Here is a 16,053-nt window from a genome sequence, read left to right as displayed (position 1 = left end):
AGCACAACAACTCTCACCCTCACTACCTCATTCTTTCACTACCTCACTCTATATCTACTTCACTCTCCCACAAAACAAAAATAACTACATCACTACTCAAATTAAATCTATAACACTATCTCACTCTCTCACTAACTCTCTCCATAACATCACTCTATCTATTTCGATATCACTCTCACTACCTAACTATAACACAAGTCACTCACTCAAAAAATAACTACAACACTCTCTCGCTGACTCACTCTCTATCTCACTAGCTCACAAGTTCACTCTCTCTCTCCAACTCACTACGTCACTCTATCTCACTAACTCTCTCTTTCTATCTCACTAAGTCACTGTCACTCTCTCTTACACTACCTCAATCCTTCTCTATCTCACTACGTCACAACATCACTCTGTTTCTATCTCACTACCACCAAAAATTACTCTCCATCACTAACTCACTCTTTCACTACCTCACTCTGTCTCACTACCTCACTCTATCTACCTCTCTCACTACCTCACTCTCTCTTTCTATCTCACTAAGTCACTTTCACTACCTCACTCTCTCTATCTCACTACCTCACAAACTCACTCACTGTTTGTATCTCACTACCTCAGAACATCCCTCTACCTCACTCTTTCACTACCTCACTTTCTGTCTCTCACTACCTCACTCTCTATCTACCTATCTCTCACTACATAACTCTCTACTTCACTACTCCACTCTATCCCACTACCTCACTATCTCACAATTTCTCGCTCTCAAAACATCACTACCTCACCCTCTCACTACCTCACTCTCTAGCTCACAACCTCACAACTTCACTCTCTTTCTCTAACTCACTACCTCAATCACTCTCTATCTCACTACCTCACTCTTGTCTCACTAACTCACTTTCACGACCTCTTTCTCTATCTCACTACATCACAACATCACTCTATGCTTATATCTCACTACCTCACAACATCCCTCTTCCTCACTACCTCACTCTTTGCTACCTCACTCTCTATCTCACTACCTCACTCTCTATACTACCTCACTCTCTCTGCTAATGCAATAGTTATCACATATGCAAAAAACAAAGCTAATGCCAATACAAATGACAATGCCATTTATTTAGGGATACAAAAAAGATACAAAAATAATGAGCAATACCAATAGCTCTACCTATAATATTGCCGAGACCATTGCATTGTAAATGCTTGTTTTATGTTTAAATCACTTAGCAAGGTTTTTCCCTTCATTCCATTGGACCTTTGCAAGGAAGTGATCACTGCACTGGTCTTTTCATAAATAGACTATTGTAATGAGCTTTTTCTGACTTCCCACAAGAAAGCTCTGCATATGCTCCAAATGGTCCAAAATGCAACAGCCAGACTGCTTCTATACCAAAACATCAGTCGGTCTCTCAATCTCTCCCATTACTTCACTGGCTCCCAGTGAGAAAACGGGTAATGATTAAGTCTCTTTGCTTAGCTTTTAAGGCTCTTTCAATGGTACACTACTCCAAGACTTTAAGATCGTCCTCCCAGGCTAATCTGGTTGTACCTAAAATTAAGAGGACCACTTGAGGAGGCAAGAGTTTTGCAGTGGCCACTGCCAAACTTTGGAACTCGATGCCTCTCAAACTGAAACCCTGCTTACCTTTCGTAAATCTCTTAAAACTTGGCTGTTTAACAACTAGTACAGATCTCAATTAGTTCTTCTTGGCTACTTGTTATGTCTGGTTTCACTAACATCCCTTTCTGACTGACTCGGAGTCAGCGCCTAGACACCTACGGGTAGTAGTGCGCTTTATAAATCTTAATTTAATTTCAGCTACAGGATGTCTGCTGAACCTTCGGCCATTTAAAGAGACTTCAACAGATTATTATTCTCTACCCCAGCATGTAAAGTGTAAAGTCCAATGAATCAGATTAGTTTTCATTTCACAGCAAGAAGATAAACAGAATTTTCTGACACAGGTAAGCAGGGGGTAAGGTTAGATGCGTGAAATATGAAGAAAGTAGATTTACACTGATTCGATAGGTGAACAATGTATATGCATCGCATGAAACCACTCACCCCACCACCCAGTGAAGAATGAACACCTGACCCCAGCACCCACCCAAAGGATGGAAACCCCGCCCCCGTCACATATCTCAGTGCCTCTAGAGGTCCCTTGCATTACGCATCAGCCCATACGGTGCAGTACTGGTGAACAATTAACACTCACTGTGACACTGAGAGCATCCAAGGCATTGTTGATACTGGACAGGTAATCCGGCAGCAGGTCCAGGAGGCAGGTAGCAAGGAACACGCCACCGGCAAAGCAGCTTAATAGGCTAATGATCTTTCTGCGACGGTCTGCAACAAAACCACACAAAAGCTGATACAACAAAACAGTATGTTGGTGGCAAGGTTCTAATAACTTACTCTTCATGGAGTATATCACTGGCATCTAGAGGCTACAAAACACTAATTAAAAGTAAATCCATGCATTAGTTCCCTAACTGAACCTCACACTCAAAGATTGCTCTGCCCAGTCAACTCACACATTGTCACCGCAAGTCACATGGTATCGGCTTCCTTTACATAGGCATGCATGGATGTGTTGAAGAGATTTCGTCAGATGGAGGACGCTAGAGTGAGCTGGGAACTTTACACGGAGTACATTTCCAGCTTGTGTTAGATACTCCTGCACTGCTGGACTCTGTTGCACGTTTTCAAAACCCCTTTGGGCATGGGAGTAACCACAGGCACCTTTGGTTGTACTGCTTAGAGGCGTGGCTAGAACATGGCTGTTCACAACGAATGCGTTGTTCACACATTGCATTACAATGTGGTCGTTCATACTTGCTGTAATAAGCTGGAAACAAAGCAAACGGTCACCTTTCCATTTACTTTGATCCACCATTCATCTGGAGAGAAAACACATCTCTCATACCAGAGTGGTCAGAGGTCATTACAGCTTCCACCACGTATGCCAACATCTTCCACAGCAACTTCAACCCCCAAGTGTGGCCTCAACACAAACTGTGAAAGATGCATTCAACCGCCTAAGAGACTCTGCTGAAAACATGTAGCTGGTCATGCAGTCTATACACATAAAAAGGAACATCCTGGATTTCATCTGTTTCTCTATGAACAATCCCACATGATATCCCCCGCTACAACTTGAAGGCACTCGGCTGGTCATATACCCGTTACCCCATTCCTCACCAAAAATGTTGAGGGCAGCCAATGTCAAGCAACTATCCCAGTGTAGTCCATAAAAGCCTAACCTCCCTAGTCCCTTCTGATGCCAAGACACCATTCGCAAAATATCAACTAGGCCATCACAACGACATCTGAGATCCACAACCAGCAAAGCTGCACTTCTTGAATGTCAAGCAATTTGCACTGTGATACAGTCTGGAGCTTCCCTACAGCAGGCAGGTCACATAATGTCAGAAGAAATAGTGATGCACGAGCACTCCTCAAGACTATAAAGCATTGCATGTTAGGCCTCAAACACAATCTGATAATGCAGATGCAGCCTTCATGACTACCCCTCCGAGTAAGGCATCCAAAATGGACTTGCTTTAATACCATAATCCTAATTATCTGCCAAGTAGCCAATGATCGCTGAAGACCATCACATATGAAAAACAAACACTGCTTTGTAGATAGAACATCAATATTGAAGCCCTCGCCTTCTGCTCAAAAGTCACTGCCTCCCTCACATGAGGTTCCTTCCCAAACTCCTTTAAAATTGGACCGATTCCATCACTGCTGAAGAAATTCAACCTGAACTCCAATGACCTTGCAAATTACTGGTGGATCCCTCTGCTACCATTCCTGGAGAGGATCACAGTGAAGGCAGTCATTATTTATCTATCTGTGCAGCTCATGTGAAATGCCTTTCTTCAGGTCTGCAATAAAGCAATTGCTAAAGATGCTCTAAAGAGCTCCAACAACAGCTGCAACCCATGCCTCCTAATCATACTCAATCACTTAGGATGTAGTGACGGCTGTAACACCCTATCTACCGTGTCAATGCTTAACTGCAACCCCTCTAGACAAGAGGTCTCCCTGTCCCTTATGTACCCACTCAAGGCCTGCAGACCACCTTACCTTCAGAGCACGAGCACCCAGGCCTCCGGAGGATGCAGAGGGGGACGAGGCCACACAGGATGGTCAGCAGCAGCAGGGATACGAGTGCCCCCAGCTTCACCTCCAGGTCCTGGACCGACTGCGACCTAGACTCTAGCCCTGGGTTCCACTCCATGGGTGCAGGGCTGGCTGATGGAGCTGGCGGCTCGGAGAACATTTCTGGCTGAGTCGGTTCTTCGGTCACTGCTCAGAACGTGGAGCCCCCTTCACGGCTACGGCATGGCCAGGGTGTGCAAGCTGCAGGCTCCAGGGACCGTCATCCTGCAAGGAAATAGGACAGTGGAGCGTTAGGCATGGTCATCGTGATAGGAAGACCCAGAAATACCGCCTGGTCTCACACTGAAAACATCTAAGTGGTGTGCGAGTGCAGGGAAAGGGTGGTGCGAAGGGCGAAAGGTGTGGGCAGCTGAGCCGCACAAAAGGCAGGCTGTGTACGGCGGGTAGTATGTAGGAGACGGGTGATGAGAGGATGGTCTGTCAGAACTAGGCCTAAAAACAGGGACAAGTCTTCCGAGACGAAAGGATACAAGGTGAGCGAAAGAACCTGTGGTGGTAGGAAGGTGTGAACAGGTTGCAGGATGGAAGGGAGGATCTGTGGGACGAGAGAGGTGTCTGGAAATTGGAATGAGGTATTTAGCAATCTGAAAGAGCATACACACTAGGGAGACTCCCAGTCCCCAATCCTTTTCTTGCTCTTAGAAAACCCTCTACCTCAATGCAACCTGTGAGGCTGTCTAAGAAAGGATTACATTTGTGATGTTGGACTGTGACCAGCAAACCAGGAAAGACCAGTCTGATGGGACAAAGGAAGTACGGTAAGTAAGAGGAGAGGGACTGTGAAAACCACAAAGGGGCACAGGCACGGTTTTAGATTGAGGCGTGGGCCCTCTCAAGGCAGCTTCATGGCCTTCCCAAAGCCCATTTACAATCAGAAAAACAGCTTTTGTATTTTTTCTTAATAGTTCACCTGTGCCTGCAGCCTCACTTTCTGAGATAAATTGTTTAACTTTCATGAGTAACATCAATGCCCTCGGCTACCTGAGGTGCCTGTGCCAGGTGGAGCATCAGTCAGGATGGTGGCTGTGACCGTGCATGTTAGAAGGTACCTGTGACCCTCCTGCTCTATGAAGAGACCAACTCAAGTTCCCATCACACCTTGCTAAAGAGACACCATGTAGCAGAAGGAAAGAGATGGATGACATACGAGTAAAAGCGTGAGTAGAAGGAAAAAGAAGTAAATGACAGTGGATTAGAGAGGAGTAGGAGGGTCACGAGTGTGATAAAGTAGAAAAGATAAAGATATTTTGAGAGATGGATGAAAGAGGATGAAAAAAAGGAGACTGAGGAAGTAGGATGATGGATCAGTAAACACAAAACACCTGAGCACACCAATATCATTATTTCTGTAATCCAAAAAAACGTATAGGTATTTCTTCAATCAGTCTAGCAGTGTCACAACACCCTGAATACTAAGGATCCGTAATGTCACAAAGAAAGAAGTAAAGTAATCCAATCAAGTCTTCTGTATTGATGTCTGCTTTTAATTTTCACAGTTCACAAATAGCACCACAGCAGCTGACGCACGTTTCGCCCACAGGGCTTTTTCAAGGCTTTGATTGATTATTCCAAGACCCAAGATTGTAAAGTTTCCATGAAAATACGTCTCTCTTGTGGTTAGGTGTTAGCCCGGATGTTTTTAAACGCAGTCCCAGTTCAATAGAAAAAATTTGCGCTCCTAATGGCATTCATCAATGGGTAATCGTGGCCCAAATAAGTAAAGTTCACAGTTGTTCTTCATCCAGGCTTAGTGACAGAGCCACGACATTTGTACCATATCGTTCCCCAGTCGGATCTTGATAAATCCTGACGTCTTCAGTCGTGATGGGACAGCTACCCAATACGTGAATTCAATGTTCCTTTCCGTGTGAGAGATGATGGATCAGGATAACGAGCAAAGTGTTTGATGGGAGTAGGGCAATGGGGAGGCAAGTACTGAGAGGAGGGTGATAACAGGTAAGTAGAAGAAGAGGAGTAGGGTGGAGGCAAAGGATGAGGCTGTTGAGGGAGGATTACGGTGAGGAAGGAAGGTGGTCAGAGAGAAGGCTGATGAACACAATGGTCAATGATGGAGGAGAGGACAGAGAAGGAAGGCGAAGAAACAGAGACTGGAGGAGATTGGGAGAAGAAAATGGACAGGTGGGGAGAGTGATGGCTCTAGGAGAGACAAATAGGAAAGAGAAAAGAACGTGAAAGAGGCAGTAACTTGCCGGACACAATTTAGAAGAGACAATTCAGAAGAGACTATTCAGATTTGAGGAACTCATATTAGCTGTACAGTTCCTCTTTTTACCCCTTGAAATACATTCTGCTCAAGAAACGGACAACCGATTATTCTTTGAGAAAATAGCCACCATCTGAGAAGTCCAGTCCTCAACCTGAGGTGTTGTACTCTTGGAACAGTAGGCGGCTACAAGTAGAAACAGGCCCACATTTGGTTCGCCTCAGGTTGACAACTTTGATTGCTCGTATAATTATTATCACATTTTTAGGTGTAATTTAACAGTAGGCACTATCCCAAACTCTAAAAAATTGCACAGCTCTTACTACCTCTTTAAAATACACACATACCCCCCATGTCTTTGTAGATCTTGTTCACAGGCATGCCTTTTATAACCCAGGCCTGTGTGTTGTCACTGTTCAAATGTTGAGGGCTACCAGTCAAGAACATGTCCAATTGCACACGCCTGCGCCACCACACAATTCCATGTACACATTTGTATGGCACTAGTTCGAGCTTCCTTTACACACACAAAATGAAGTGACCATTTGATAAAAACGCTTTACAAAACTCCAGAAATAAATAATCTAGTACTTCTAAAAACCATCACTGCTGCCAAGTAGCCCCATGCCCTGTTTGGACCTTAAGCCACCACTTGCTTTTTAGCCAACAGGAATTTGTTTGCAGAGATTTTTTTTAACCCTAGTTAAGTTGTATTATAATTTCTATTTATGTAGTGCTTACTACCCTTGACGAGGCTTTGAAACGCTAAAAGCCCGGAGGGGCGCTGCTCTGGGAACCAAAGTTAGTCCAGTGTTAACTGGTTACTGGGAATAATGTTGTTTAGTCTAGGAAATCCTTCCACGCCGGGCTTACACTAGAAAGTCAAGAAGAAGCACTATATCGTCAAAAAAGTCAGAATTTTCTGAGTTCGCCAGAGGGGACTTGGACCCCCTGGCTGCTCTGCACTTTACATTTCTAGGTATCAATAGGTCTCTCAGCCTTCTTCACTCACTCCCTGACAACAAGCCCCACAGAGCGAGCAAGTCCCCTCGTACAGAAGCTCCCTCCACGGGCACTATTGGCAGCCACCGGTTTCACTGCCTCGAGCAGTATCCACAAGGCAAGCATTCTTCAGAAATGGGTCATGTTAACAGAACAGCTGCACGCATCAGGCCTCCGATCTCGAAAACCCTGGGAGTCACGCTGCGTCACGGGATCCTCGGCAACAATGCGCCCCCTCATGAGGAAAGGGCTCACCGGCTTCCAGGAAACTCGAGCCCGGCGTCTAGCAGTTCAAGTGCAGGCCGCGTGACGTCAAGTCCAGTAACTCAGCCCGCTGGTAAACTTGCAACTACTGGTAAGGGCTAGTGCACAGCCTGACTCATGCAAACCAGGCGCCGTGGAGGAGCTACGCAGGAATAGGAGGGAGAGGGGAAAGCGAGAGAAGAAGGGAGAGAGGAAAGCGAGAGAAGGAGAGGAAGAGATAGAGAGAGAAGAGAGAGAAAAGCGGAAAGTGAGAGAAAGAAGCAGAAAGTGAAAGAGAAGAGAGAGAGAGAGAGAGAGAGAGAGAGAGAGAGAGAGAGAGAGAGAGAGGAGAAAGTGAGAGAGAAAAGGGGAAAGTGAGAGAAAGAAGCAGAAAGAAGAGAGAGAGAGAGAGAGAGAGAGAGAGAGAGAGAGAGAGAGGAGAAAGTGAGAGAGGAGAGAAAATGGGAAAGTGAGAGAAAGAAGCAGAAAGTGAAAGAGAAGAGAGAGAGAGAGAGAGAGAGAGAGAGAGAGAGAGAGAGAGAGAGAAAGGAAGGAGAAAGTGAGAGGGAAGAGAGAGAAAAGGGGAAAGTGAGAGAAAGAAGCAGAAAGTGAGAGAGAGAGAGAGAAAGGAGAAAGTGAGAGAGAAGAGAGAAAAGGGGAAAGTGAGAGAAAGAAGCAGAAAGTGAGAGAGAAGAGCGAGAGAAGAGAGAGAGAGAGAGAGAGAGAGAGAGAGAGAGAGAGAGAGAGAGAAAGGAGAAAGTCAGAGAGAAGAGAGAGAAAAGGGGAAAGTGAGAGAAAGAAGCAGAGAGAGAGAGAGAGAGAGAGAGAGAGAAGAGAGAAAAGGGGAAAGTGAGAGAAAGAAGCAGAGAGAGAGAAAAGGGGAAAGTGAGAGAAAGAAGCAGAGAGAGAGAGAGAGAGAGAGAGAGAGAAGGAGGAAGAGAGAGAAAAGGGGAAAGTGAGAGAAAGAAGCAGAAAGAGAGAGAGAGAGAGAGAGAGAGAGAAAGGAGAAAGTGAGAGAGGAGAGAAAAGGGGAAAGTGAGAGAAAGAAGCAGAAAGTGAAAGAGAAGAGAGAGAGAGAGAGAGAGAGAGAGAGAGAGAGAGAGAGAGAAAGGAAGGAGAAAGTGAGAGGGAAGAGAGAAAAGGGGAAAGTGAGAGAAAGAAGCCGAAAGTGAGAGAGAGAGAGAGAGAAAGGAGAAAGTGAGAGAGAAGAGAGAAAAGGGGAAAGTGAGAGAAAGAAGCAGAAAGTGAGAGAGAAGAGAGAGAGAGAGAGAAAGGAGAAAGTCAGAGAGAAGAGAGAGAAAAGGGGAAAGTGAGAGAAAGAAGCAGAGAGAGAGAGAGAGAGAGAGAGAGAGAGAGAAGAGAGAAAAGGGGAAAGTGAGAGAAAGAAGCAGAGAGAGAGAAAAGGGGAAAGTGAGAGAAAGAAGCAGAGAGAGAGAGAGAGAGAGAGAGAGAGAGAGAGAGAGAGAGAGAGAGAGAGAGAGAGAGAGAAGGAGGAAGAGAGAGAAAGTAGGGAGGGGGAGGAAGAGAGCGGGAGAGCAATAGAGAGAGGGAGCGAGAGAGAGCAAGAGAGAGAAAGAAGGAGAGAGGGAGAGAGAAAGAGCAAGAGAGAGAAAAAAAGAGAGGGAGAAGGAGAGCGGAGCAAGAGAGAGAGTTTTATTTTCGTGGCTAAAAGACTGGTCACAGATATACATGAATCAATCAGTACATGTTACACTAATAATTGAAATGGCCCCTTTAAAAAAAAGGCCCAACATACTACACCCTTTCTAGGGGGCATCTCTCAGAGGACGTGGTCTCGGTTCATTTGTAAATGAAAAAGCGAGCCCCCCCCACATAGTGCCCCCTCTTCTGGGCCATATCTTCGACACAACCCTTGGATCTTGTTCCTTTTGCGTATCTCCTCTGCCATTACGAATTAATAATGACTTACGTATTCACAGTGCTTTCTGTCACAGGCTGGGACTTCATAACACTATAAATAAATAAGTAAATATTCCACACAGCGGCAACTGGGGTACAATTCTGAGCCGGTCTGATGTGATTGACAGACAGACAGGCAGAGACACACACACACCAGTGATCACATTAACCAATTGAGATATCATATTTGGCACAAAAATAGATTTTTTTGGGGTAGTTTTATATAGCGCAAATATGACCCGAGATATCACAGCACTTTACATGAGCACCAATTACATCACACAAGGTCACATTCATTTGTAGGCACAGGAAATTAAGTGATTTGTCCAGAATAACAGGAAGTTTAACTTGCATTCATTTTTTATTTCATTGTGTGTGGGTTACTTTTTAGCCCACATAACTGCATATACAATAAAATCCTTACAGAATACGTAGTTCTTCTTAGCCACCTCTTTGACCCAGTCATCACAATCGATGACCCCAGCCCCCATAGCACAATTTTTATACTTTACACTTCAAGCCTGTTTGTAAATGAAAGCGGCCTGGAAATACGCCAAATAAAGAAGTCTACACTTCCAGGCAATTTACATTTACACTTATTTACCCAGGCATTTGCGCCGCCCATGGGAATGCAGTCCCAGACCCCCAGGGAGGCGCGCTACACAGTTTGAAGACCGCTGCTCTAGGAGGGGTCATAGCTCAAAGCGGGCCAATGGCAAGACACATTCAGGTTCCGGGGCTTCTAGCCCACCAGAGGATGCGGAGGCAGATCAAGAAGTGGTGGTAACACCACCCTCACCCATGGTGAGTGTATACCTTCATTCTCACAACAAGCTGGGTGGGATGGGGGGGGGAGGGGGGAAAGACTAGCACACTTTGTTCACAACTGGAGGGTGGGGACTTCGGATCTCTAGATCTTCCAAACAATTCAGGGCTTCCACATAGAGTTCTACGGCTCCCCCTTTCATCCCTACCCGAACACTATTCTTCTCCAACACGAAGGCCGCTCTGATCAACCTGGAGGTCACAAACTTACTCTCCAAAGGGCTATCACTCCACTGACTGTCCATCCCACGGGCTTCCTCAGAAACCTTTTCCTGATGACCAAGCTGACTGGGGTCCACGTCCTGTAATCAACTTACAGAAATTCAACGTACGGTTGGTCTTCAATCACTCCTAAATGTAGGGGATTAATCTCCTCTGGGACCTTCTGAGACTCAACGATTGGCTGGTGCATCTGGTTCTCAAGGACGCCTGCTTGACCATCCTGATATACCAGCTTCATCGTCAGTTCTTGTAGTTACAATGGAGACTCCAGACCTTAGAGTTCATGACCTTCCCTTTCAGGCTCTCCTCTGCCCCTTGGTTCTTTACCAAGGTCCTGAAACCGGCGGTGGAACCCCTAGGGGCCGGGGGTATCCACAGGATTGTGTATTTAGACAACATTCTCTTCATGGACCAATAACTGAGGATACTGTTGGCCCATCTGTGGAGAACAGTCAACCATCTCCAGCCCCTGGGGTACATTACCAATGGGGCCAAATCCATCCTCATCCCAACATAGCCAAGCCGGTCACATCTCTCTGACAAATCGCAAGGAAAGTGGAACTCCTCTATGGCTCGATATAGGCCATATTTCCAGGACCTTTGCTTTATAGGGTCCTCCAACACCTGAAGGCTTCTCACCTCAAGAGTCTCACATACTCTCAGCAGGTTCCCCTGTCAAATGACGCCAAAGGCAAGCTTCACTGGTGGCTCACCCATATGGAATTCTGAAACGGATTAGCTATTTTTGGTTCACAACTGAATTTAGTGATAGAAGCGGACACCAGTGGCACGGGCTGGGGGGCACGATATGGGTACTTTGTCACCGGAGGCAGATGGTCCACTTCAGAATAATCCTTACACATCAATTGCCTTGAGCGGATGGCTGGCTTCTTCGTGGTGTGATGTTGGACTAAGGCAAAGGCGATTTGGAGGTCTTAAGTTTGGTTTCAGGTTCTGATGGAACTTTCGAGATTTTCCAATCTGTCTACCGGTTTCAGGGTCTCCTCAGGGGATCCCTCCAGGAATCCCCACCATCTGCTTCTACAGGGTACTTCACAACTTATGGCATGGAGGATAACAGGACACAATGGCAAGTCCCAGGCCGTTCACAAGATGCTGCGGACCTCCTCTCCAGAGCCTGGGATGATAGCACAATCAAATAATAACAATTGGCCTGGTCTCGCTGGGTGGGTTGGTGTCCGCAGAGATGCTTGGATTCCATGGGGACAGATGCTGTCCATATCCTGAATCCTCCGGCTTCTCTTGCCACAGAAAGCTTGGCTTATAGGTCAGTCACTACTTTCCATTTATGGCCACCTAATAGGTGAACATCTGCTGGTCCGGAAATTGGTCAGAGGAATCCGGTTGTCCCTGCCCTGGAACCGAGGTATTCAGTTTTTTGGGATGTTAATAAGGTTTTGAATTTGTTTTTGTCCTGGCCTAGTAATTGAAATCTCACCAGGGAGGAGATATTGGCAAAACTGGCTATGTTGTTAGGTTAGGACTGGTATCTTGTCGGCAAGTCTCTAAAGTCAGAGCCTTAAACATTACGGGACGAACCTGTACCGCGGATGGGGTCACCTTCCAAATATCCAGACTGACCAAGTGTAACGCTTATGTAGTTTCATACCCTGCTTACCCCTAAGCTATGAGAGGTTTGTTGCAATAAGTCATGCGAAGCAATGACTGAGGACATCCATCGCCGGGTGAGCGACAGGTTCTTACTGATATCAAGAAACTGTACAAGTCAGCATCTTCTACGATTGCACGGTATATATGATGGGCCAGACAAGAGTAGGGTATTGATATCAAAAAGTTTCTAGTGCAATATGGCCTTGGTGCCTAACAGCAGCAAATGGCAGGACTATTTGACTGAACCAAATATGTACCCCTTAAATAGGGAGATGTTATAGTATTGGAAAACCACAGTGTATAGGAGCACCAAGGAGCATGTCAATTCAACTGAACCAAGTATGCACCCTGTAAAAGGGGAGCAGTTCCACTGCTAGAAGACCTCAGTGTATGATAGCAGCAGGCCAATTTGAGTTATGGTGTATGAGTGCTGTGGTGCATACTTTGTTCCTACCCAGACAAAACAAAAAATGTAACAAAAATGTTTGTTTTTTTTAAGAGAAAAAACCAACAACCCACTACCACCAATGCAACACAAAAGGCTTGTGTGGTTCTGAAAGAGGCAGCCACAACTACCCAGAGTCCGCCAGCGGATGTATGGGAGTTCTTGAGATCGTAGTCAGAAGACATCACGGGGACGAGTACAAAAACAACCTGTGACTGCCAATACAAAATGGGGACAGCGGTGTGAAGGGAGGACCTGTGAGCAGGGTAGAGAAAAAAAACACACTAAAGCATTGACACAATGTTGTGGGACAGGGTCAGGAGCACAGCTGAAAAAAAGGGGACCATACATATAAAAAATAGCATGGCCACTGACCCGATATGACACTCAGCAGTAATACACACAAGCAAAAATGAAGGCGTGAAAGGGGCGGGGGGAGAGATGGAAGTCAAGGTCTGCGATCAGGAAGCAGAATTTAGGAAGGAGAGTTGCACCTTCAGCAATTTGGTTTCCTGGTCGTTGGGGAGCAGAACAAGCAAAACCACTGAGAAGCAAAGGAAGCGGGTTAAGGGGGTCATCATTGGGCTAGCATTAGCTTGTGCGATAAATGCCAATCCATTCAGAGCTTCTAGAATATATTACCTAAAGAAAAAACTGGTACACTCATAGGTTGCTAATTTTCAGCAGCAAGTTCCCTTGGTAATATTAGCTTACTACATTAGCATGGTGGACACATGAGCCTTGCTTTCCTTCAACGGTCCTTTATTAGAAATCCTGGCACTGATGTACCTCTCCAACAAGCATAATTTTCTTTCGCACATCATGACGGAAAACACCAAACCTATAATACCGTCAATCTAATGAAGGACTCAAATGTGCTTTACTATACAGAGGGTTGTGTTTGAAACATTTTGTTTTCTTTTGCTTCTTCTATCACCCATACAAATAAGGGACGAGCTTGGAACATTTCAAGTCTTCCATATATTAATCAAATACATTTACGTTCCATTTAAATTATTTTTTTAAACAAACTAAAAAAAATGAATAAAAATAAAACACAAGCCCCCATTGGATCATTTCTAGTAACAAACAGCATACATGTATTCGCCATTGTACAACAATGTTCAAAATAGCACACTATCGGTGTGTATATTGGTGAACAACATCAAAAAACGTGGTACACTTCAGTATTAGGCATAAAAAGTTGGTTTCTGCTCATCAGTGTGAATATTAGTACACTTCATGCACAGAGATATGAAAAAAGATATTTCGAGGTGCATGAAAGAACAATAGAAAATCTTCAAAACGGTCGTTTTGATCACAGTTTTTCTCTGCAAGTAGTTCAAACTCCTTATATTAAATAACACTCAGAATTCATAGATACAGAAAGTAACACACCCTTTTGTTATCCCAAAATGCCCTAACATTAATTTGTGAAAGATAAAAAAAAGATGTGAATACAGCTCTAAAACCATCATGATGGGCATATATATGTAGGAACATCTCTTGATTATTTAGTGACGTCTTAAGGTTCTTTTCTGGTCGTTTTTGTAAACCGAATTTCCCCAAGCTTTAACAAAACTATTGCTTTAAAGCACTGGACGAAAACAGTGCACAATACTATGTATCATACATACTAACACTTCTGATTTGGCAATAAGTCAATACTTTTATGCAAAATGTCATTCATTTTCTAAAAAGGAACCTCCACGCAAGTCAATCGGGAACTTAATTCCCCCATCATCTTTTCCTAAATGCCCCCTTCACTGCTCCTAAATGTTAGTAAACATGGAACACATTGTCCTCTTAGGGCCGCCTGCTCCAGAGAAAATGCTAATATTTACATTAAGCCCACGTCTGCTTTTCGTTCCTTCTATCAACCACACAAATTACTATTTTTGCTCGAAATTAAAACTCTACGTACCCCCGCCCTGTTGTAACTTCTCCTTTTTTGCGCTTTTGTTGCGTCGATTATTTGAACCCAGATGGACTCTTACAACTCCCAGACTTACAGTGAAGAGTCCTCTCCCAGCTCCCGGAGTGTCCCGAACCTTCCTCCCAGAAGTTCAGCCACAGCGTTAGGTGGGCTTAAAACACACACACCGCCGAGAGGGCACAGATGGACAGACCGAGGCACCGCCGGAAATAACACACTGTTTAACCGAGGCTTTCCCGAAAAAAACGAGACTTACCTTCTATCACTCGTGGAGGAAACCCAAACACTTTCTGCCTTGTGCTCTACTTACTTCCACTTATTATTAAAATGATTCTGATCGAACGGCAAAGAAAGCCAATCAGAAAGTTAGTTTACAAATAAGTGACACCACTAGGGGCGGTGTTAGGCGCTGCCGGGTAATTGCGCGGCCTCCCATTGGCTAGTAAAAGGGAAGACCCGCCTATTAAAGGCGGTCCCTTCGTATGGAAGAGACTTGACTGCCACGTGATCCGGAAGTGATTGCTTAGTTTTGTTTTGGTAGGAAATGTTTTTAAAATAGGTCCACTCGGGGCCTCCAGTGCCTGTTCTTGATGGAGGTAGCCTGCCAGCAGTACATGAGGCACCGGTAAGTAATAGGACAGATCTGGAAACTGTCGCAATCTAGGGCGCTGGGAGACAATCGGTACGGCACTGGGATAACAGCCTGATTCATCATAGACCCTTTTTACGAGTCTATAATAGCGATTCATAAGGAATTGCTATTACAGACTCGCAAAACGGAATTCATGTAGGAATCGCAAAAAGATTTGCGATTCCTACACAATCCTTATTTGCGCTAATCGCAAATAAGGAATAACTCCCCATTCATTCCTATGGGCCAAAAGGCCCATAGGAATGAATGGGGAGTATTCCTTACTTGCGATTAGTAATCGCAAATAAGATAGCGATTTAAAGGGTGCCAGGGGTGTCCAAAGGACACCCAGTAGCACCCCTTAAATGCAAATTGAAACAGGTGTTGCGCACACACATGTCCAAAGGACATGTGTGTGTGCAACATGCAACTTAGAAAAATGCTTTTATAAGCATTTTTCTAAGTTTTCGCTATTTACCACGAGGTTTGACCTCGCGTTAAATAGCGGGCCAAAATTGCGAATTCGCAATTTTTTAATGGATGATGAATTGCATTTAAGGAATCTCAAATAGAGATTCCTTAAATGTAATTCCTCGCAAAATTGCGACATCGCTATTACCGATTTTTGCATTTGGGATGATGAATCCCAAATGCAAAAATAGAGCCCGCAAAGGGCCAGATTCTCAGAATCTGGCCCTTTGCGAGCCGATTTCGCTTGATGAATCAGGCTGTAAGAGAATTCAGGCTTTCGTGTTTGGAGCGGGTTGTGACGGAGCCCTGAAAGAAAACACTCGGGGCA

The 16,053-nt window shown here is 44.9% G+C and overlaps 1 protein-coding gene across 2 annotated transcripts in view; it reads right to left on the bottom strand.

Annotated features, from left to right (window-relative positions):
- SLC39A1 (solute carrier family 39 member 1) overlaps positions 1-14,989 on the bottom strand; it is a 47,071-nt gene extending 32,082 nt beyond the window's left edge. Inside the window, exons 1-3 of one of the 2 annotated variants that reach the window (XM_086947540.1) lie at positions 14,880-14,989; positions 4,079-4,378; positions 2,199-2,329 (exon numbers count right to left, since the gene is read on the bottom strand). In XM_086947540.1, the coding sequence (XP_086803666.1) occupies positions 2,199-2,329; positions 4,079-4,274 (327 nt within the window). In that variant the 5' untranslated portion in view covers positions 4,275-4,378; positions 14,880-14,989. Of the gene's footprint in view, positions 1-2,198; positions 2,330-4,078; positions 4,379-14,699; positions 14,835-14,879 lie in introns of those variants that run through there. The other variant, XM_086947541.1, reaches the window with a different exon arrangement.
- Positions 14,990-16,053: the final 1,064 nt, after the last annotated feature.

The sequence above is a fragment of the Lissotriton vulgaris genome, chromosome 12, assembly GCF_964263255.1.
Source record: "Lissotriton vulgaris chromosome 12, aLisVul1.2, whole genome shotgun sequence".
Taxonomy (NCBI): Eukaryota; Metazoa; Chordata; class Amphibia; order Caudata; family Salamandridae; genus Lissotriton; species Lissotriton vulgaris.
The sequence above is the reverse complement of the archived record's forward strand: the minus strand, read 5'-3'. Positions and strand labels throughout refer to the sequence as shown.